Source organism: Parasteatoda tepidariorum, chromosome 9 (genome assembly GCF_982258835.1).
Source record: "Parasteatoda tepidariorum strain Cologne lab strain chromosome 9, Ptep-v5.0, whole genome shotgun sequence".
NCBI classification, from domain to species: Eukaryota; Metazoa; Arthropoda; class Arachnida; order Araneae; family Theridiidae; genus Parasteatoda; species Parasteatoda tepidariorum.
Window position 1 is genome coordinate 27,020,517 of NC_141763.1, and position 22,926 is coordinate 27,043,442.

Sequence of the window (22,926 nt, forward strand, 5' to 3'; positions counted from 1 at the left end):
GAAGAAAGCACACATTTGAGGAAGGCCACGTAGCCTGAAAAACAATGAAGAATGAACTTTTTGTATTCGCACAAACTTTCAGAAAATAAACAGCAAATTGAAACAAATGTCCAAAGTTTATTGTTTGTGCTGAGAAGAAAGAAAACCAAAAGTTCCAAATGCTCTAAATAAATAAATATATTTATTTATCCTTCTTTTACATCGTAAATAATTTTGAAACAAAAATGTTTTGATGCGCTAGGTAAATGTATTAATTTTCATCTCGCTTTCACCGTTTTCCCGTATGTATCGTTCGTAATGAATGGTATAACTGCGGTCCTGATCTACTTCACGCAGTTTGAACTTGCAGGAAACTTTATGCATTTTATGAGTTGGATCATTTTCCAGGATGACAACGCTACTTGTCATGTTGTGAGGTACACCATTGATTAGTAACATCTAATCAATGGTGTACCTCGGGGGACCGAATGACAATGGGGTTGACCGAATGAATCTAGACCAGAATCCTATAGAAAAATTTTGGGGCAAGTTGAATCCACATTAGGTTTGAGTATGCTTGCACGATTATCATTTAGAATTAAGTAATGGTAAATAAAATAAGGCAAATAATATCTAATCCCGTCTTCTAATAAATTTATAATATAGTTCGGATGCCATCTTTCTTTTTCTTTCACCCTGATAACAGCCTCATTGAAAATGTCACTTACGTGGTTCTTCCATGCATATGCAAAAATGAGAAGTTTATGAGGACGCCATAGATATAAGGGCATCCCCTATATTAGTCCCTATAGGACACTTTGCGCTTTGGACAAATTAGCACTTAACTTAGGTACGTCACAAAATGAAAATCAGATTAGTTTTCCATTACTGTCCTAATGGTTACAATTCTGCATTTAGAAAACGGCAAATTTTAAAAGAAATACCTTTTGATATAATTACTACAATTCTTTAAATTAATGGCTTAAGCTCTTAAATTTAATGGCTCAGTACAATTATTTAAAGTATAAAGGAATTATAGCTTCAACTTAAAGTCTATTTTTAAGAATAAAAGCCTTTAGCGTTTTTTGATAAAAACAAAACCCGACATTTTATTAACAGAATAAATATGTTTCTTTGCAAACGTTAATTGATTAACAAAAATAGCATAAAGGTAATCGAAAAACAAGGCACTAATGCATTAAAAATAACGTAATTTGACAAGCATAATAACTCCCTTCGAGTAACTTAGATAGAAATCAATTCAACTGGATTTCAAACTTTATGTGGCATTGCGTAACGTAGCTTTTCCCAAAACCATCTTTCTCCCCACTCAAGATACGTTCTCTTTGATATGGCATCTCGTAATTCTCTGTTTAATTCGTTCAAAGAAATAGACTTGTCAACCATGATGACGATGATTGGATTCATTTGTTCTTGCGAAATTGCCACTTTCAGTTCTACTTTAAACCATGGACTGGAAATAAACGATTCGGATAATACTATAATGGTTCTTCTACTGCTTCGTACAGATTTCACAATGGTTTCAGTTATAATTTCTCCAGGAATCCAATCTCTCTCGTGAATGCAAAGTTTAAAAAATGGCGCGTTCTGTTCCAATTCGTTTAGAAGATTCATAACTAGACGTTTATCAGAACTACTATAAGCAACAAAGGCATCGTATAATTTCTCCTCTAAATCGGCGACTTCAGGATAGAAGCAAAATAGTTTATTGCAGTGAACATACAAAAATGAGTGAATCAACTCTCGCTGCCTGATATATAAACCTACAGTAACAATAATAATTAAGAGTAAAATACAAAAGAATATGGTTAAAACTTTTTGTTTATATTTGGCAGTGATCTGTTGCGCACAAAGTTCTGGTTCTGACATTTCTATCAGAGGAGTTTCTACTACTTTCTCCTCAACTTTTTGATTACAAGTTATTTCTCTTACGTCTTTCACAACTTCTCCGTGTCCTAGTAAAAATTGTTTAAAAGTTTCACTTTCACAATCACAATTAATAGAATTCAGTCCAAAAAATAATTGAAAATCTTTTTGAGTTGGGATGAACTGGATCATATTATTCGATAAAGATTTCAGTCTGTTTCCTCTTACAGAAAGGAACAACAGATTTGGAGGGATGATCCATCCTTCTAATGTCCCCAAACGGTTGTTGTCAACCCACAGGTCAGTTAATTTCGTCCATTCATTCAGAGAGGAGAGGTTTATTAAGTTATTTTTATTAAAGTATAGAATACTAACTTCAAACTGAGGTTTTTTATCAGCTTCATGAAGCTCAAGGCCAGAACAGTTGACGAAAATCTTTCTATCTTTTCCACGAGAGCCACATGTGCAGAATCGTGGACAATAGTTTTTAAAAGTACAAGTGAAGTTATCGTCGTGCAAAAATTGAACCGAATGATTTTTCAATGGTTCAGGAATCGCGCATTTTATGTTTTCGGAATTAATTAAAGACAATAGTTTGTGTCGATTTGATTCAACTATGTATTGTTTCATGTGATACATTTCACAATCGCAGTTTATTGGATTGAAAGAAATGTCCAGTAAAATTCCGTGTGCAGCATTCAACGCATGTTCATCGTGATTTTTAATGTTTTTATCTTTCATAAATGATGTATCGAAAGTAGAAATGTTATTAAATGTTACAGAAATCGTGACAGTGTGGTTCACTTCTTGAAAATATGGATATTCTTTCAAAAAATTTGTATCGTAAATTTTATTGTAGTCTAATAATAACAATTCGAGAAGGGGCGATAGATGTGAAAGCGAAAAAAACGAAGTGATTTCATTATCAAACAAGATCAATACACGAATGTTTATTTTACCACTGATTAATACAGTCGCGATCTTGTTATGAGATGCATCGAGAATTTCCACAGATTTTCCGAAATCTAATTTTAATTCTTTAATTAGATTTGAACTGATATTTAGAATTTTTAAATTTTTCAAGTTTTTAAAGCACAATCTTCCAAAAATCTGAATTAGGTTATGCGAAAGATTTAAAATATGCAAATAATTTTCAGCAGAAAAACGATAGCACTTTCTTAAAAAATTGTGACTTAAATCCATGTAATACAGCGAACTATGATTTTTGAACATGTTATTAGGGAGTATGGTTATGATATTATTACTGAGATCTAAGTTACGAAGAGACTGAAGATGTTGTAAAAAATTACTATCGTGGATCTGCAGCTCACTCGTCGAATTCACCTCTTCGTTACTATCGTCTTCGTCCGTTTTGTCTTTCGAATTCGTTAGTGTCAACAAGTCGTTATGCGAAAGATTTAATGTTCTAAGATGATTCAGATCAGAAAACGTGTTAGGTGATATGCAAACGAGTTTATTACGTGATATATTCAGAGACGTCAAGTTTTTAAGTTTTTGAAAATGCCTTCTGTTTATCTCAGTCAGATTATTTGATGATAAATCTAACTTTCTCAAAGAATAAGAAGAGGAAAAAATATGATCCGGTAAAAATTGAAGTTGATTATGTGTCAGATATAACTTGCGCAAAGGGTTTGTGAAATGAATAGTACTGCTTGAAATATTTCCAGGAAATACGTTATGGTGAATATTTAGAGTAAAGAGTTGTGGATAAATATTCGTAAATATACTAACGTTTATGAAATGTGATAATTCTAACTTCTTTATATTATCTATTTCGAAAACATCTAGTAAATTCATTAATTTATATTTGGCGTGGTTGCTTTTCTCGCACTGCTCTTCACTGTTGTTATACGCTCTGTCTACGAACATGATTTCGTCTTCGCACTCGTAAGATATGACTTCTTTGAAGATTTCCCAGCCAAAGGGATTAGCAAATGTTATTTTAGATACATTTGTATCAACCATGCTTCTTCTGATTGAATACGGCTTCAGCCAGCATTTGCTCTGGCATCTGAGCAGAGATGTTGTTGGCGATAAAGACAAATTGCAGTCCACTCCTGATCCTTTGAATTTACATACGGATTTGGCTTCAGATAGCACAATTCCAAGCACAATTATATGATAAAATACCATGACTGAGAAGGTGCATTCAGAAATCTGAAATTGAGAGAGAACTATTCATGGAGTCCGTGTAAAAAGATTAAAAACAGACAAAAAAATAGAAAAGTAATTAATCGAGGTTGTATCTAAGATTGATACTTATAATATGCTGATAATAATACTCATAATATATTGATACTTACAATATTGGATACATTTTGTACAAATTTTATCATAAAAAATATAAATAGAATAATTTTCTTGTGTAAAGTTTTAAGAACAGCAGTAAATATTTTATATTAAGCTTTGAGGTGCCTAAGTTTCTTTATGTAACAGTGGAGAGTCATAAAGATCAGTAAAAAGCAAATGAACTTAATAGGTCTGAAAAGAACATTAAATTAAATTCATAATTTAAACTAGAAGAGGTACAGATCGTGCACCACTAATCTCCCAGCAGCTGCCAAAGCTTACAATAACAAGAATAGGAGAAGGTAGTATCTGTAATTGCCGACCAGGCTGTGTAGGGGGCAGGGAACTGTCCTTGCATCAGAAAGGTTCTGGGTTCGAATCCCGGGCAAGGCATGGATGTTTCTTTCCCTCCTGTGTTCTATGTCCTTTCTCCTTTGTGTGTGAATGTGACCCGCCCTATAAACGGGTTGTGGTAGTGTGACGTGGGCGACGCTGTTCCACCGCCGTGGCTTCGCCACAGGTGCCCACTGGGTAACGAAAAGAGAATTAGCAGTTCTGCCAATGGACAATAGCTCCAAGTGCCCGCCATTAAAAAAAAAAAAAAGATGTTTGCTTATTATTTGATCAAGAATAAAAGGTTTTAAATCCATACTATTCCGTCCGGGCCCTATTACCAGCTTCACGGAATCTGATTCCGATCGAAATGAAGGTCTCGTGACGTTATAAATCCGTGAATGTCAGTTAGGCCATATTACGAGGTCTTCATTCCGATCGGAACTAAATTCCGATGCGAAATAATTACGAATCCGATTCCGGCAGGCTTAGACCCAGCGAAATCTAGATTTCGGTAGGAGTTTGTTTATTATAGTGATTAAAATGGCGCTGTTTACTGTCATTACTACCGATCAAAGTCAATCTAAAAAAAATTTTTTGTAGTTGTTCTTAACGTGCAACACAAAATTTGATAATTTTTATTTAATTTTATTTAAAATAGGATATTTTTATAGCTTTCATAAATATAATTGTATTTCGATACTTAAATTGCGGCTTATTTTGTTTTAACTGATTGAGTTAAAAAGAAGAGCTTTTCGTTATATCCAGAAACATGATAACTTCTCTATTTCTTAATTTTATAACCGTCGTCGAACAGCCGACCTAATTTTTTGTTTGATGTTCAACTCCATAGTCTTGTAATTTTAAATCCAACCCAGAAGACAAGGAGAGTCCTGTATCAAGCATTGAGTGAAATTTGCCTCCGTGGAGGACTTTTTGATAGAACTAGCCCTCATTTCCGTTACATGGAGAGGAAAACCACGAAAACCTCCCACGGTTAGCCTGACCTCAAGGAGACTCCAGATCTTCTGAGCCACAAAGGCTAGGCCTGATTAATAATAAAAAATGATTGCTTATGAAAAAATAATTTCATTGAGATAATGATGAACATTATGGTTGAAATCCAATTACCGCCAAGCAATCTGAAAAACATTTTCGTAGTTTTTCTTCGCGTGTAACGCAAAATTTGATAATTTTAATTTCAACTTAATCATGGTTAAAATAAATTATTTTTGTAACTTTTATAAACATTGTGTTTCGCCGATACTTAAATTGCTAGTTACTTTGATTTTTGGGATGAGTTATAAATATAAATAAAAAAATATATAAAGAGCATTTCGTTATATTCACAAATATAATTGGCTGTCTGTCAAAGATGCTAAAAAATGATTCATTATATAAAAAAAACTTCATTACGAATCCTGAACATTAAGCTGAAACTCTTTAAGCGTCAAGCAATCTGAAAGATATTTTCGTGGTTTCCCTTTACGTGTAACGCAAAATATGATTGTTTTCTGTGAAAAAAATAAATAAATAAAAATTAAAAAAAAACATAAAGGCAGCAATGTTTAAATATTTACATAAATTATGAGTTATTTTATCTTTCTTCCTTGTTAAAACAAAACAAAATTAAGATCATTTGATTGAGGGCAATTCATTAGCAGGGTAGATAGCCTTTTGGGGACGTTAAGAAATGATTTGGCAGATTTCTTCATAATAAACGCTACGAATAATTATTGTGATGAAAAAGATTTTTAATTTCAATTCTCATAGGAAAATTTAACAAATTTACGGTTGCAAGACTTATATTTTTTAATGACTTATATTTTTTCTTTTTGACTTATATTTTTCTTATATTTCTTTTGTCACATAAAGCATTTTTAATTATAGCGATTTTGAAACAATAATAGTAAACTATTAAAATTCAAAGGGTTTAAGTTTTGAACTCGCTCTGTTAAATCATATATTTAAACATAAAAAAATGCTTATATATATGTCGGTAAGGGTTCCTTTATTTAAATCTGCATTGTTTTTTAGGAATGCTAATACAGCCGAATACTAATTTTTGTACGTGAAGCCATTTGAAAATACTACGTTGTAATTTTACTCTACACTACTCTCTATACTTCAAATAAACACACGCTTGGCTTAGAACACACAAAATTGTTGAAAATGTATGAATTTTTAAGCTTTCAGTTCTAAGTTAATGTGATTTTAGCTCGCATGGAAGAAGAGAAAACAAACATATCCTTCCAGATCAATAAATTAGAATTATAGTAATTTTCTAATTGGTCAAAGTTAGTCCCGCCTGTAATCTTCAATTTCACCGGAATCGTACGGAATGTCAATTTCGATTCCGGATTCCGATATGCTCATGTTACGAAAAAGTGGGTTTTACGAAATTGGCAATCCGATGAAACCTAGTCTCCTAGCGGAATCGTTTCCGAGCGGAATAAATTTCGGTGAGTTGGTAATAGGGCCCCAGTTGGCTATAGAAATAGCTTATCATAATTAGTTTCTACCTTAAAATAAATCAGTAATGCTATGATCAGAAATAAATAAATTAGTGTTACAATCTTAATTTATAAAAGTAACTTACTTACTGCTCTATATACATTCACTTACATACCCACACATGCGTCATGGCTAAAGATGGTCTCAATATCTATACGCATGTTATATAACAGGCATCTAAGCTTTAAATTATATCAACAATTAAATTTCAATTTAATGCACAATAAATACTTTTAAAGTATATTTATTTTTCTCACAATTTATAGAAATTAATATAAATTTTTCCAAAAACATTCCATGATTACCTTAAAAATTATTATGTTTTTGTCCTTAAGTATTCAAGCCTTTCGGGTATTCATGCAGTTAACCAAGCATACGTAACAAAATAGCTAATGTACAAAATATTTTTTAATAAATTCATTTTTATTAGAATAATGCCTTAAAATTCAAATGAATATATAATTCAAAAATTTCGGAGAATAAAACTGAAATACTATTTAACCTCATGTCACTTACCTCATGTTAGTGAAATTATAGCAGGCTCGAAGAAATATGCATCGTTAGAAGAAATTTGCATCGTTAGAAGAAATTTATGCATCCGTGAATAAATCATTGGGATATTTTGAATTTTTTTAAATGATCTTTTTCGTTTCGCTTTAAGTCCAAAAAAGCGGATATCCTTTATCCGTTACCGTTCAATCGTTTAGTTGCTATCAATCTCTTAGGATGAAGATGAAACTAAAAAGTTAATTTTTATTTCCTCTTCTCTATCTTTACGGATTATTAAACTAAAACTAAATGAGAGAGTCTTTCCTTTCTTGATATTATTAACTTTAAAAACGCTACATCAATTTATAGTACATTATTAATTTTCCTCTATTGAAAACCGCTGCTGTTTTGAGTGTTCAATTTAACGCTATATTATGTTTTACTGAGCAAGCAAAAAATGTAAGGCTTAATGTGGAGAGAGCACAATGAAATGAAAAAAAAAACTATTGATGATTATTTCGAGAATTATATATCACTTTTAATATGTAATAGAGAAATGTTTACATCACTTTTAATAAAGTAATAAAGCAAGAGCAAAGTTTCGTTGAAATATCGCTGAGATGACTGAGAATATGTCATCATTCAATTTAGTTTAGAATGAATGACAATCTTAAAATCAAACTATTTTTAGTCAATTAAAACACATTACACTAAGTAACTACACAGATGAACCGCCCATTGGGACACAAACCTTAAAAATTAAAAACAAAAATGAAGACGTATTTTTAACACAAAATTTTCTTAAATAATATCAGCTTAAGAATAGTTTCTAATCTGCAAAAAGAAAATGCATTAGCAAAAAAAATATTCTTATGTTTCTTAAATTGTGACACTTTTTTTTTTAATAAGAAGGTCAGGTATGCATTAAAAACGCTTACCTTTGTGTGGCTACCTAACAAATACACTTTCGTTGTATTTTAAGTTTTGAACTGTAGAGCATTATTTTAAGGTTAGAAAGATCCTGTTTTTTGTCATACTAAATCCCACATACAATTCAATCAAAATCAATTTAATCAGAAATCACGAAACTTTTTCTAAAAATAAAAACAAAATCAGGCCAAATAAAAGTGATAAAAAATTGACAAAGTTTTACGTCAACGCCACGGAATTAAAGGATGCATCAATTCTTGACCAATGACATTGTGGTGATGTGTATTGGCATTGTGATGATGCGTATGTCACCATTATGTATTAGAAGCAGTTTAAAAAAATTATAAAAATTAATATGAATAGTAAAATTTCGTTTGAAATTGTTAAATAAAAGTACAAATTTAATCATTTGGCTACCTCTAAACTAGCCTGTAATTCGGGTTGGCGATAACCGGGAAAAATTTAAAAGTTTGAAGAAAGATTTTAGATGGAGATTGTTATGGCTTGTCTTCCAAAACATATTTGTAAATTAAACAGAATTTCCTCTAAATGCTAAAATTAACTAATTTAATTTTTAAATTAAAGTTTTCAAATTTTCAATCTTTCATAAATCATTTACCATTAAGCATATTTTTCATATTTCTGGCCACGCTGAAGCATTAAAGCATATTCTTTATGAGAGAAAAACATTATCATTGATGAGTTGTATAAGAATAATGATATATTGCACTTAAAAATTCCTAACAAATTTTTTGTTATGTTGCCTAGTGGTAAAAGCAAGAGGATATTTAGTAGGCCCACTTGGTTAGTTCCCATTTATTAAATAACGTTTCGGACAGAAATTTCATAAAAATAATCTGCTGCATCATTTAAAAAAAGGGAGTTTTAAATCCCTCCACCGCGATAAGGTGGAACCTTTCGGGGGGGGGGGGTTGACAGTGTATGGCAACTAAGGTTCCCAAACCGTGTTGACTATGTGGAATCTAAGGTTCCCAAGCCATGTTTTGACATTGTGATGGGTTTCTAAGGTTCTCAAGCCGTGATTTGACATTGTGATGGGTATCTAAGGTTCCCAAGCTGTGTTTTGACATTGTGATGGGCATCTAAGGTTCCCAAGCCGTATTGACAATGTGTTGAGGCATCTAAGGCTTATTAAGCCATGTTAAAACTGTGGTAGGTATCTAAGGTTCCAAAACCGTATTTTGACATTGTGAAGGGCATCTGAGGTTCCCAAGCCGTGCTGACATAGTGTTGGGGCATCTAAAGCTTATCAAGCCATGTTAAAACTATGGTGGGCATCTAAGGTTCCCAAGTCATGTTGACATTGTGATGGGAAACTAAGGCTCCCAAGCCGTGTTTTGACATTGTGATGAGAAACTAAGCTTCCCAAGCCGTGTGTTGACGAGAATGTATGACGTCATTATGAGACCATTTAAACGAATTTTGATTGGTTGGTATATTACTAATATACTAAAAAAATTTTGAAAGGTCTATGGAATTTAATACATTTTTTAATTGATTATATATTTTATTCCAGTAAAGTAATTTTTTTAGTATTCAATATTTTAAGAATTAACGAAAATAAATTTCTTTGCTGTCTTAGATGACCGGAGCCATTTAAATGATAGAACTGATTTTAGGGAAAGGCAATATTTAAAATTTATTTTAAAGTAACTTAATTCATAGCTTATTGGTTTATTAGTTTTTTTCTTAATACAAAAGTAAAAAGCAGTAGTGCAGGGGCCACACAGAGAAACTTTTATTGGCACCAGAAATGCCGAAGATATTGTGATTATAGGTACTATTGGTATCATGGGAACAGGTTCCTTATATACTAGTACCTAATCTAAGTTTTTAGCAATAGGTTTTTCTCTTCTTTTTTTTACGGAACATGAAATATTTCCCTACAGTCGAATATCGAAAATACCAATAAATAAATACATATAAATATGAAAAAATTCTATATTAGCGTTGTTATATTTTTAAAAAATATATATATTATTGATATAAGCAAATTAAGCTTAAAAACATATTTTAATTTCTAATCTGAAATTGACTTTTTTTACTACTAAAGTACACGTACAAGAAAAAACCTTAGTCAATTATTAGAGAAGTTAAAAAAATTCATATATCAATTATTCTGTATTAATTGATTTATACTTATCGTTAGTTTTTTCAAAAAAAAAAAAATTGGGATATGTCACAGTGTATGTAAAACGCCACAAACAACAGATTTGATTCTTATGCATCAGTCGATAAAAAAAAAAAAAATTGAAACTTGCGGTGTTGTTTGTTCAAGATATGGTGGTAGAAGCTGAAGAAGTGCAAAGTGATACCGTTGAAGATAGCACTTAAAGCGCCCAATTGGAGCAAACATTTGAGGAAGGCCACGTAGCCTTAAAAACAATGAAGAACTTTTTGTGTTCGCACGAACTGACAATCTTTGTGCATTTTTTTTTTCAAAAAATTTTTATTAAAATATACGATTAATTAATAAACAACTTTTTTCGATATTTTAAACTGAAAATTATGAGAAAATGAACACATAAAGGTCCATTTAAAAAAAAAAAAAAAAGTTATTTATTTTTACTTTGAAATCATTAAAAATTTATTAATACACCCGAAAAAAGAGATAGTTAAAAAAATTAAACGAGTTTAGAACAATCGAACAAAGTAAATATTACAAATATACCAATGGGCAGACCTTCTAAAACCGCGTAGGGAGAACACTGAGTAAGAGTTGCTCGTATGTTATGATATTTAGAAAATATCAACTGCCAAAGATTTGTCATACAGAGAACTTTTTAACTTACTTATCTAAACCAGAAAATTTTAATTTTTAGTCAGTAGCCACTTTTTCCTAAAACCTAGTCTTCAACCACAACCTATATTGATAGGTCCTTTAAATTTAATAGCTATTAATAAATTTAATTTAATATATTTCTGCAAATATTTCTTCTTTGCTTTGATTATTTATTTATCTATTTTTTTTTTAAAAAAATCATATTAGAAATAATCTATGACTATAAAAAATTAATTCAACAATAAAAATAATATAAATACATGACAAAATTTAGTTATACATACTGACTTTAAAGAGCTTTATGTAAAAATATTTTTGGAGACAAAATGCATTTAATTACATTACTATTCTGAGATATGTTTAAAGAACTATCCTTCAACATGAATCTTTCCACCATAAATTGACGGATTCTGAAGGACCAAAAATCTAAAAGGTGACATTGGACATTTTAATGAAAATTCTGTTTTATAGAAACTCTTTTTACATTGATATACTTTTATAATTAAATGATTTTTAAAAAAGCGATGGGAAAAAGGGATCGGTTACTTATTTAAGTCACTGCTTTTATTTTCAGGTCTTTAATTTTAGGTGGGGTTTGAGGATTAGGTTTAAGAAAAAGTGGCTACTAAATCATTAGAGTCTATTCTACAAATTTTTTTTCTTTGCTTGGATGAAATTTTATTATTATTTTTTTTGAAAAAAAAAATTAATTTTAGAAATAATCTACAGCTATAAAAAATTAATTCAACAATAAAAACAAAATAAATATGTGTCAAAATTTAGTTAAACATACAGACTTTAAAGAACTTTATGTAAAAATATTTTAGGAGGCAAAATGCATTTAATTACATTACTATTCTGAGATATGTTTAAAGAACTATCCTTCAACATGAATCTTTCCACCATAAATTGACGGATTCTGAAGGACCAAAAATCTAAAAGGTGACATTGGACATTTTAATGAAAATTCTGTTTTATAGAAACTCTTTTTACATTGATATACTTTTATAATTAAATGATTTTTAAAAAAGCGATGGGAAAAAGGGATCGGTTACTTATTTAAGTCACTGCTTTTATTTTCAGGTCTTTAATTTTAGGTGGGGTTTGAGGATTAGGTTTAAGAAAAAGTGGCTACTAAATCATTAGAGTCTATTCTACAAATTTTTTTTCTTTGCTTGGATGAAATTTTATTATTATTTTTTTTGAAAAAAAAAATTAATTTTAGAAATAATCTACAGCTATAAAAAATTAATTCAACAATAAAAACAAAATAAATATGTGTCAAAATTTAGTTAAACATACTGACTTTAAAGAACTTTATGTAAAAATATTTTAGGAGGCAAAATGCATTTAATTACATTACTATTCTGAGATATGTTTATTGTTAAAGGACTCTCCTTCAACATGAATTTTTTTACCACAGACTGATGGATTATGAAAGATCAAAAATTTGAAAGTTGACATTGGGCATTTCAATGAAAATTCTATCTTCCAGAGATTCTTTCTACAATGATGTACATTTACAATGAAACAATTTTTAAAAAAGCGATGGTAAAAAGTGACCGGTTACTTATTTAAGTCGTGACTTTTATTTTTAGGTCAATAATTATCTCTGTCAGATAACCATTTTATCCAATTATTCCATTAGTTGGAAAATATTCACAAAGACAAAGCATTAACATGGAAAAATATCTTCCAAAATTTATTACACTTCATAATGATACATACATAAATATTATTATGTGAACATTTAAGGAGTGAACTTTAAATTAAAAATAACTTGTGTTACTATTTAAAGTTATTGCAAAAACTTGTCACATATTTTCAACTGAAACATTTTCCCACCTCTTTGCACTTAATACTCTTTAATTATTTCTCATTTTGTATGTTCTGAATGACAGCAGCGTTACAATGAATATGCTTTACATACTATTGCAAATTAATAACATAAATTATAAGTATATAATAATTACCTTTAAAAATAACTAAAATTAGAAGAAAAATAAATTAAAGTGAACGACAATCTTTTTTCCCACCTTCAAATTGCTCTGTTAGTTGTAATGTGCTCGAAAGAGTACATAATTTTTCTTGAGAGAATGAATAATAATATTTACCAAACCAGTTTGTTACTGACATAGCAGACAAACGAGTTAACTAGATTTTCTAAGGGTGCACAAGAGATAGATTCTACTCCCCCTCCCCCAAACGAACCTCTTGAGAATTATGTGAATACTAATCCCTATTTAAGTTCTTATTTGATATTTTGGAATGTTTTTTTGTTTTTATTCATTAAAATATATTTTAAGGTACATACAGTCTGTGGCTAAATTATTAGGCACACTATAAGATTCTATGCAAAATCTTAATTATCAGGTGATAATATACAGCTTTATTGTTTTTACGCTGCTGAAACCGGTTTGCACTTGTTTACGTTTGTGCATCAATTGGTTAACATTGTAATGGAATACGTTAAAAATAAATATAAATAGGAAGTATGTAAGGAATCTCCTGAATAAAAACCCATTACATTTATGTTTAAATATAAAAGTATTGCATATAAACTGATGCAAAACATGTACTATTAAAAAACTACAGCGTGTCGAATAATTTGATCTAATTATTAGAATATAATATCTGATATAATATATATTCTATATTTATATAATATTTTGTCTAATTTATCCAATTGTCGAATTTGTATTATGCATCAACTAATTTAATCAATTGATACATGAACTTAAAGAAGTGCAAACCGGTTTCAGTCGCATAAAAACAATAAAGCTGCATAGTATCACCTCATAATTAAGATTATAGTAGTGTGTTGAATAATTTGACCAGGAACTGTTATTAACAAATTCTAATTTATAAGGATAAAAACATTTCTAATCTTTTAAAGTGATTGTAATAATTTTTGTTAAAAGTTTGACAATGTTTAAAAAATACTCAAATACTTAAAAATTAATAGGGAATAGTATTCATAAATTAATTCATATTTTAACATGAGGAAGAATTTAAACCCAAGACCCCTTAAAACAATAAAAACTTCGAAAACTAATTTCAATAAGTAAATAACAAAGCTACTTAACAATTTTATTTGTTGCAAAAAGGGCATTAAAAGTTTTTAAAAATCTTTAAATGTGGATTATTTTGAAAGGTACTGAATGTTATATCACAACCACTAGAGAATTATATGAGTACTAATCTTGATTTAAGTTCTCATTTGATATTTCGGAATGTTTTTTGTTTCTGCTCATTAAAATATATTTTAAGGAATAAAATATTATAATATAAAATATATTAAAATATAATAACATTAAAATATATTCACTAATTTTGTTAAAGTTAGACAATATTTAAAAAAAACAAACTAAAATACTTAAAAATAAATAAAGAATAGGTATTCATAAATTTATTCATATTTTAACATGAGGAAAAATTTAAATCCAAGACCCCTTAAAAAATAAAAACTCATTTCAATAAGTAAATAACTAAGCTATTTAACAATTTTATTTGTTGCAAAAAGGGCATTAAAAGTTTTTATAAATTTTTAATATGGATTATTTTGTAAGGTACTGAATGTTTTATCACAACCGCTAGAGAATAATGTGGATAACAATCCCAATTTAACTTCTTATTTAATATTTTGGAATGTTTTTTTCTTTCTACTCATAATAATATATTTTAAGGAATAAAATATAATATAAAATATATTCACTAATTTTGTTAAAGTTTGACAATGTTTAAAAGATATTAAAATACTTAAAAATAAATATGGAATAGGTATTCATAAATTAATTCATATTTTAACAAGGGAGAGGGAGGGAGAAGAATTTAAACCTAGGACCCCTTAAAATATTTTAATACATAAAATAGTTTTTACTAAATGGCACAGTAATGATTAAAAAAGCAAAATAGGCATATCAGAGAGGAAATAACTATTTGACATAGTGTCTGAGCTTCCAAAAGTTATCTGAAGAAATCTTAGAACTCAGTGATAAACAAGGAAAAGCTTAGTTTAAATGTATGTAGAAAATAAACATTCAACTCTTTTATAATTTAAAAAGCTCCCTTATAAAAATTAAGCACAAATTTTAAAAAAAAATGTTTTTATATACATTTTTTTGAGCAAACAATTACACAAACAAAAATAAATAATCAGTAAGCAATTTTTCCAGCACATAAAATAAACGAGACAAGTAATTCCAAAGAAAAGTATTTTCAATTGCCACAGACAAAAATAGTTTTCAAGAAATCAGGATCAGCTTAGATCTTAAAGCTGATAATCCAAACTTAGCAGATAATTAATTTAGACCTTAAAAAACAAATAATCACTTCCTTTCTCACTGATGAAAATCAACTCTTCCAAAAATTAGGATTTTGCTGCAGTCGCCGTTGAAAGTTCGTGTACCACTGCTGGACAGTGTTGAGGGGTACAAAGTTTTCAGAAGTATTCGGCAGTATTTGAGCAGGGGTTACGGCAAAGGAAGCTATGTAATTGACGAAGTTTTCAAGCATTTTATTCGTGAATTCAAGGAAAGAGTCCATATTGGAAGGAGTGCTTGTGGCAATAGGTGTCTGCAATTGAATTTGCTGCAAAGGTTCTACAGAGATCCCGATTTGCGCAACATGAGATATTGGCTGTATACCAAAAGGTGTAGTGATATTTGTGTCTGTAAAGAACAAAACTTTAATGATGAGTGATACTTAACAAAACCAAATTACATTCATTTTTAAAAGCTACAATCAAATTAATTTTTAATAAGAATATCAAGAAAGCAATTAATTTTTTAAATAAAGGAGTCATTCAAAATTTAAAAAGGTAGAAGCGGTAATGCACAAAAGAAAAAAAAATCTATTTTTATTGCCTTTCATTTTATAAATGACTTTTTATCAATTATACTAAAATGCAAAACAATATACTGAAAGGGGAAAAAAACTCTGAGTATTGTGATTTAGCTTAACAATTAGTATAATTTAATATCAATCAGTAAAGTAAGTTTTGTATCAATCATTTAGTATTCATTAGTAAAAGTTATAAAAAACAAACTATTTTTTAAAACTACAATCAAATTTATTTATAATAACAACATAAGAAAGTATTCAAATTTAAATGCTCATTAAATATGAGTCAATCAAACTTATTAAACGGAAAAGGTATAACAAAAAAAAAAAGAAAGATAAATGAAAGATAAAAGGTCATTTTTACAAATGACCTTTTATCCATCAAATTAAAATACAAAATAATGTACTGAAGTAAAAAAAGTTTTAAGGACTGTGATCTAACTTAGAGCTTGTTTATAATAATTGTTAAATTATACTAATATTTTTTCATTATCAACAATAAAATGAAAGCACTACTGAAAATTAAGAGCATATTGTACATTTGATTCAGAAAAAATTGGGCAGATACATACAGTTGTATAAGTTATAGGTTATAGAATCTATGTAATTACCAGCATAATAACATTTTCTGCTTGTATAAATTAATAAAAGTTCAAAAAAGTAAACTGCATTAAATTTTTTTACAACAACAATCAAATTCATTTATAATAAGAACATCAGAAAGTAATTAGTTTTTTAAATCAGGGTACTCATTAAGAAAAGTAAAATATTAGCGCAACAGCCTGCTGTGAGCCAGGGACTCATGGAGGTTAAGGCTACTCAATTTCTAGACCAATGGTGTGGTTGTGGTAATTTGGTCAGCATGACATAAATACAGTCTTTATTTCTTAGTACCTGCAGATCTGAATATAGGTGGACTTCAAGTCGCCACTGAGGATCCAAAGTCCAAGTAAACATTTTTTTTAAGTACTCTTTTTAATTCAAGTACTTTTTTAATATATTTTGATAAAAAAAAAGGAGGGGGGGGGGAATATCAAAGAATATTTTAGTTAAAAATGCATTGAATATTTTCTTGGAAAATAACTTTTTTGAGGTAAATTTTCATAACTAAGCACATTTTAAAACCTAGCAAATAATATAACATATTACAATGCTCTGATACATAAATTGTTTTCTATTAATAATTCACTACTTAAGACATTATAATTATGAAATAATAGATAACTTTAAAAATAAAATATATTTAATAAATACTTTATATTGTCAATACAAAATAAGTTAAAAATTTACGAGATTTGTTAATAAGTGCAGAGTAACAACTAACTCTTACTTTCAAGTATTACTAGAAAGCACTAGCAAAAAATTGTATGCATTTTTAAGTTATAAATAAATTTTATGCTCTTATAAATCTTATCTAATGGTTATCTAATAATGCAACTGCAGAAGCAGTTTAAAAATTACATAATAATTTTTAAATTGCTTTAGCAAAGATAAAATTTAATATTAATTTTAAAAAAACTTTTTCTTCAAAATAAAACATCCTTATCAAACACAAGTTATAAATTATGACATAAAAATTAATCTCTCCATCTATACAATTATTCTTGTGCTTCCTGGTTCTTTATTTAGTATCAAATGAACCACATTGATTATCCTTAACGAATAAGCTTTTCTCATGATAAATTCCTCAGTTAATAAATATCTAAATGCCTTCAAGTACTACCTACAACTTCAAAGGTAAGAGTTTATTTTATAATACATACTACTCCTGTAACTGACAGTAACATTTCTGGATGTAAGATAGGTTTGGTTTAATCTTCTTTTCTTAGAAAATAAATCTCTATAATATATGTGTGCTATTATTAAAAACAAAGTATTGTAATTAAATTTTATAATTTTATATCAAACTGTTTTGAATTTAATTTAAAGCATGTTGGTCCAATTTTATTTAAATTTTAGATTATAAAATTTCATGTCGCTTTGTTTCCAACTATTTGTCAAATTCCCATCTCTTCTTTTTTGATTATAACATATACTGGAAGAATATTCAGACCTCAGTTCTTAAGAAGATAACTTATTTTAAATTCAGAAAAGCATTATTTTAATTTTAAACAACAGCAGGTTTTGTTAGGAAATTAACATAACATATGAAGCATAATATGAATATAGATTTTTTTTAAAAAATGATCACTTGATTCAATAATTTGGTAATATGATTTAACCAAATATATTACCAAACTTTTTTAAAAAGATAACCAGTGAAAAACAATATTATTTCAATAAATTGAAAGAAAAAAACACCAATTTTTGAAACCATATAAAAATATAAATAGCCAATCATTAGTAAATATACAAACCTGATTTTAGCTTTGATATTTTAAAAATTGCACTTGGTTTTGCATTTGAAACGAAACCTAGAAATTGCCAAGTTGGAGCTGCTGTAGGATCTGGCCAACTAAAGTACACTGAAAATAATAATTTATATCTATAATTATTTCAGTTAATAATTGTTTCAGTTTTCTTGCTAATATAAATACTTGCTAATTTTTACATGACCATTATGAAAATGAATAATGATAAAAATCTAATTAAATATCTTTGCATTACATGTTTGTTTGAATTTCTCTTACCAGAATTCTACAAAAAAAAAAAGGAGTTAGGACTATAACTTTTGAATTTTTTAAAAGGCATTCATATCAAAACCAATTTCTTCTCCATCCAGTCCATGAAAAGATAAGGAAAGATTGAAGAGAATTGTCAGACAAAAAACATTTTATGTATGTCTAGAATTTTTAAAGGCTTTGAATAACACATTGCTAAGCATAACTTTCATAGATTAACAAACAGGTAGAATTCTATATAAGAATGTTCTTATGAACACTTGGAGTGATAAAACACAAGATACACAAAACAGTATCAAACACAGACAGAAACACAAAAGAAATATCCTAAGTTTGAGAATAATTCTAAAAAAAAGCAATAAGCTTGCAAAAATTAAAAATGTTAAGAATTAAAAATTTATTAAAAAAATTATTAAATCTTAAAATCAGAGATGCCAACTGCTCCGGACAAGCAAAAATAATTAAAAACACGGTAAATGACTATAAGCTAAATTCTGCAAAAATTTTACTATTTATGCTTGCATTTTATAAGGTACATCATGACATAAGTAATACAAAGTGGTGAATTATATAAGCTTACGAATTATTTAGAAATAGTGGTGGATAAAAATCTACTAAATTAAATTTTTAAACCAAGAATTACAGTTGATAAACTACCACTTTGAAATTTATATTTGCTGTCCGAAGCAAGTTGGCATCTCTGTAAAATTATTCTTAGCAGACGGATGAAAATTATACAATTAAAACTAGAAATAAAAACTCAAAATTTTAAGGAAACAGAAAATAACTTAAGATATTTGTACAAGATTCAGAAGCTAATTTTTTTAATCAAATTTTAATATTGATGTCTACAATTAATAGAATATTTTATAAAATAGAATCAAACATTTGAAGTGTACAACTCGCTGATAGTTGTTAATACAAGAGCACATAACACTAGAACTGTCAAATTATTAACTAATCACAGAAGACAACAGAAATTTTTTATAAATTTAGCTTTCACTTATACTTTGAAAAATCAGTTTAAGAAGAAATATGAAGAATGCACTAAGCATAAGAAAATATATAATATTCATTAATACAAAATAATATTAATTAATACTAAAAATACATAGTTATGGCAAAATTATTACATATACACATATATTACGTGCAGAAATGGAAACTTATATGAGCAAGTTACGCCAATCTAGATAATAGCACATAGTTAGAAAATAGTGATATATCACTATTTTCGGGATGTTCCGTTTTTTATGCAGTGTATATATACACTGCATAAAAAACGGAACATCCCGAATAATTTTTGTTCAAATGATCAGATTTTCTGGTACAAGATTCAATTTTAATGATCCAAGGGTCAAAGCTTTAATATGCTAATTAATTAGTTCAGACACTATTTTAAATTGAAGAATCGAATTTTTAAAACTATTTCAAAATTCATATAGCACACTTCTATTGTTTCTTCATTTGTACAGCAAAATTCTAACATTACAAAATTGAAATTATAATAAGCCTAAATTTTTGTTATATTAGCATAGCTTAAGACAGACAGTTTTAAACCCACAATAGTCCTAAGATCTCTAAATAAGGTCCTGATTATTCTCATACATTCATACACAATTATTCTTTTATCATTCGTTATCAGAAAATTTCGCTTTATCAAAACTATAGAACAGTGTAGAGAAAAATTCCTTTAGCTTTACCTGCATATGAGTAAGAGTAGCAATAAATTAGAGTGGATTAAAAATAAATTAATTAATTTGAAGCAAAGAATTACAAGAGTTATAACGATTTTTTAAGCAAAGGTTAAATCAAAGGTATTAACAACATGAATAAATAAAAGAAACTCTATAAAAATTAATTTACCTGATCCCCCTAATCCATCAGGGAAAGGTTGAACACCAGTTAAAAACACCACTATGTGATTAACATTGTCAGCATCAACAATATTTGTAACAAACTTTGTACTATCAATAGCCTGGAAATCAGTCTGAACCTAGAAAATGTGAAAAAGTAAGAAAAAAATATTAGTAAAAATGACACTTGAAAAATTTATTTCGATCAATTAATAGCACCAGAGTAGGATATTTATTATTGATTTTGAAATGAGTAAATACATCCAATATTTATTTAATTAGAATTGAAATCTTATTATATATGAATAAATTAGATAAGCAGGCAGAAGAAATACTTTAATATTCCGATTAGTTTTCAGTTATATATATATATATATATATAATAAAAAAGGAAAATCATGTATAATTATTTATTGTTAAAGAGATACATAGTAAACACTTAAAAGGTACAAGTTTTCCTTTTTTAAGAAAGTAATATGTAAACAAATCAACTGCAAAGGATAGAAAAAATATTAATAGGTAATTATCATATCAAAATTTCTTGGTGCTTACATAATTTGTTACTTTGATTAACAAAATCATTGAATCCGACACAATATCAATAATGAGTAAAAGCATATGCTTCTGACTACAATTCATGAAATACTTAACAGAAGTACAGATATAAAAAAAATCTAAGAACCAATTAAAATCGAATATGAAAAATCATTTCTTGTAAAATCTTAGTTTCATGTGGCAAAATATTATTTGCAAGACAAGGTTAATAATTTTGAAGAACAAAAGTTAAAAAAACGGAAAACTTCAAACATATACTGTAAACGCAAAAAAGGAATATGCTACATAAATCACTTTAACTAAGAATTTAAACGTAATACATTTATTTAAAAAAAAGAAGAGTAAGAGAATGATTTCTTTGTATATTATAGTCTACATCATTATGTTTAGCAAGAAATAAAAAAACAATGCAGATAAGGACCTATTATAGGGTAAAACTCGTAATCAGGGGAGATATCCTTATTCCTGATCTGTGGCAGAATAATCGCCAAGACTTCTGGGCCTAGGTCTACGAGAGAAAAAAAAACATCATAGAAAGGGACCAACTCGAAATTTATAACTCGTAGCCGACTACGGGTAAACATATACAGATTTTTTTTAAAAAATTTGCAAGTTAACTACTATTACTTGCAAATTTTTACAAGTACTAGTTGGCACCTTGCCGATCGCGTTGGTGCAACAGATCAAGATATGGAAATATCCTTTCGTAATCACTTGTGGGCATATTCTTTTGTTTAGTTTGAAAACACTTTGGTGCATTGCAAAGGTAGTAGCCGTTAACAGATTCTAATACTAAAATATCTTACAAGAAGGTCAGCTGAAAATTTACAACAGAATACGTCTATTATTTTGGAATTTTTCTTAAGTTCGTAACAAAAACAGAGAAAACTACTTAAATGGAAGGGGGAGATTTATAAGAAACCAGAATAAAAATAAGAAGAAAATGGAAGATTTCATGTACAGAAAAAGCTTTTAGTTACAGTGCCCAATCGAAGAGATAGTACCCTATTCAACTTTATAACAGAAGATTTAAAACGAAAGATAAAAAAAAAAAGAAATTAAAACCTAATCATCAAAGCTGCAACAAGAGAGCAGTCAATTTTCCTGTTTCAATAATCCTAACAATTCTCAATCACAAAATACATTAAATGAACTTTTTTTAATTCTCTTTAGGACTAGATGACACTGGTGATCAAATGTTACACCAAAAAACAATTACCATAAACATTTTAGTAATTTTATTTAATAAAATAGGAAAAAATGCAATCTGCACATTCAATTTAAAGAGAATAAATCAATTTATTAATACAGGATGTAAAAATAAGAAGGTTGTAAGTCATTTTAGAAGAGAAGAACTTTCAAACAATGAATCTACAAGAACTGTATCTTAAAATTTACCAATTAATTGTACTAACCAATCTACCAGCAACAATCACAGCAAACATCGGCGCCGCCATCAGTAAAAATAAATCAAATCTAGTAGTTTCAATATATTTATCTTCTCAGTAAGCTGAGATAGGAAACGAAAACACTTTGTTTACAAATATTATGATATCGGTCCCAGTTAAAGTTAAAAACAGTACTTCTAGTTTGAAACTAAATGATTATTCTTTTTAAGGAGCGATTTTCACTGCATATGGAAAAAAAATTTCATGAATTGCTTCTTCAATATAAACGAGATCTGATTGGCTTTAGCTTACGCGGGTAAATAAATTTCATTAAAGGTTGTTTTTCGAAGGCTCTTTCGTGATATGAAATGATGCTATTTAGCGAATAACATGCCTTTTTTATAACTGCTGTGATTTTG

At 28.5% G+C, this 22,926-nt stretch overlaps 2 protein-coding genes across 2 annotated transcripts; both read right to left on the reverse strand.

Moving 5' to 3' along the window:
- Positions 1-1,070: 1,070 nt before the first annotated feature.
- LOC107444764 (uncharacterized) lies at positions 1,071-7,647 on the reverse strand. The gene is made up of 2 exons (XM_016058984.4): positions 7,540-7,647; positions 1,071-4,044 (listed from the first exon to the last, which is right to left on the reverse strand). Exon 2 carries the CDS (start codon positions 4,018-4,020, stop codon positions 1,252-1,254), a length of 2,769 nt encoding a protein of 922 aa, XP_015914470.1. The 5' UTR covers positions 4,021-4,044; positions 7,540-7,647; the 3' UTR covers positions 1,071-1,251.
- Positions 7,648-12,920: 5,273 nt separating this feature from the next.
- Positions 12,921-22,690, reverse strand: LOC107444763 (protein OPI10 homolog). Its single transcript, XM_016058982.3, has 4 exons — positions 22,535-22,690; positions 20,575-20,704; positions 18,445-18,552; positions 12,921-15,915 (listed from the first exon to the last, which is right to left on the reverse strand). The coding sequence occupies exons 1-4, from the start codon at positions 22,574-22,576 to the stop codon at positions 15,599-15,601; spliced, it is 597 nt and encodes a 198-aa protein (XP_015914468.3). The 5' UTR covers positions 22,577-22,690; the 3' UTR covers positions 12,921-15,598.
- Positions 22,691-22,926: the final 236 nt, after the last annotated feature.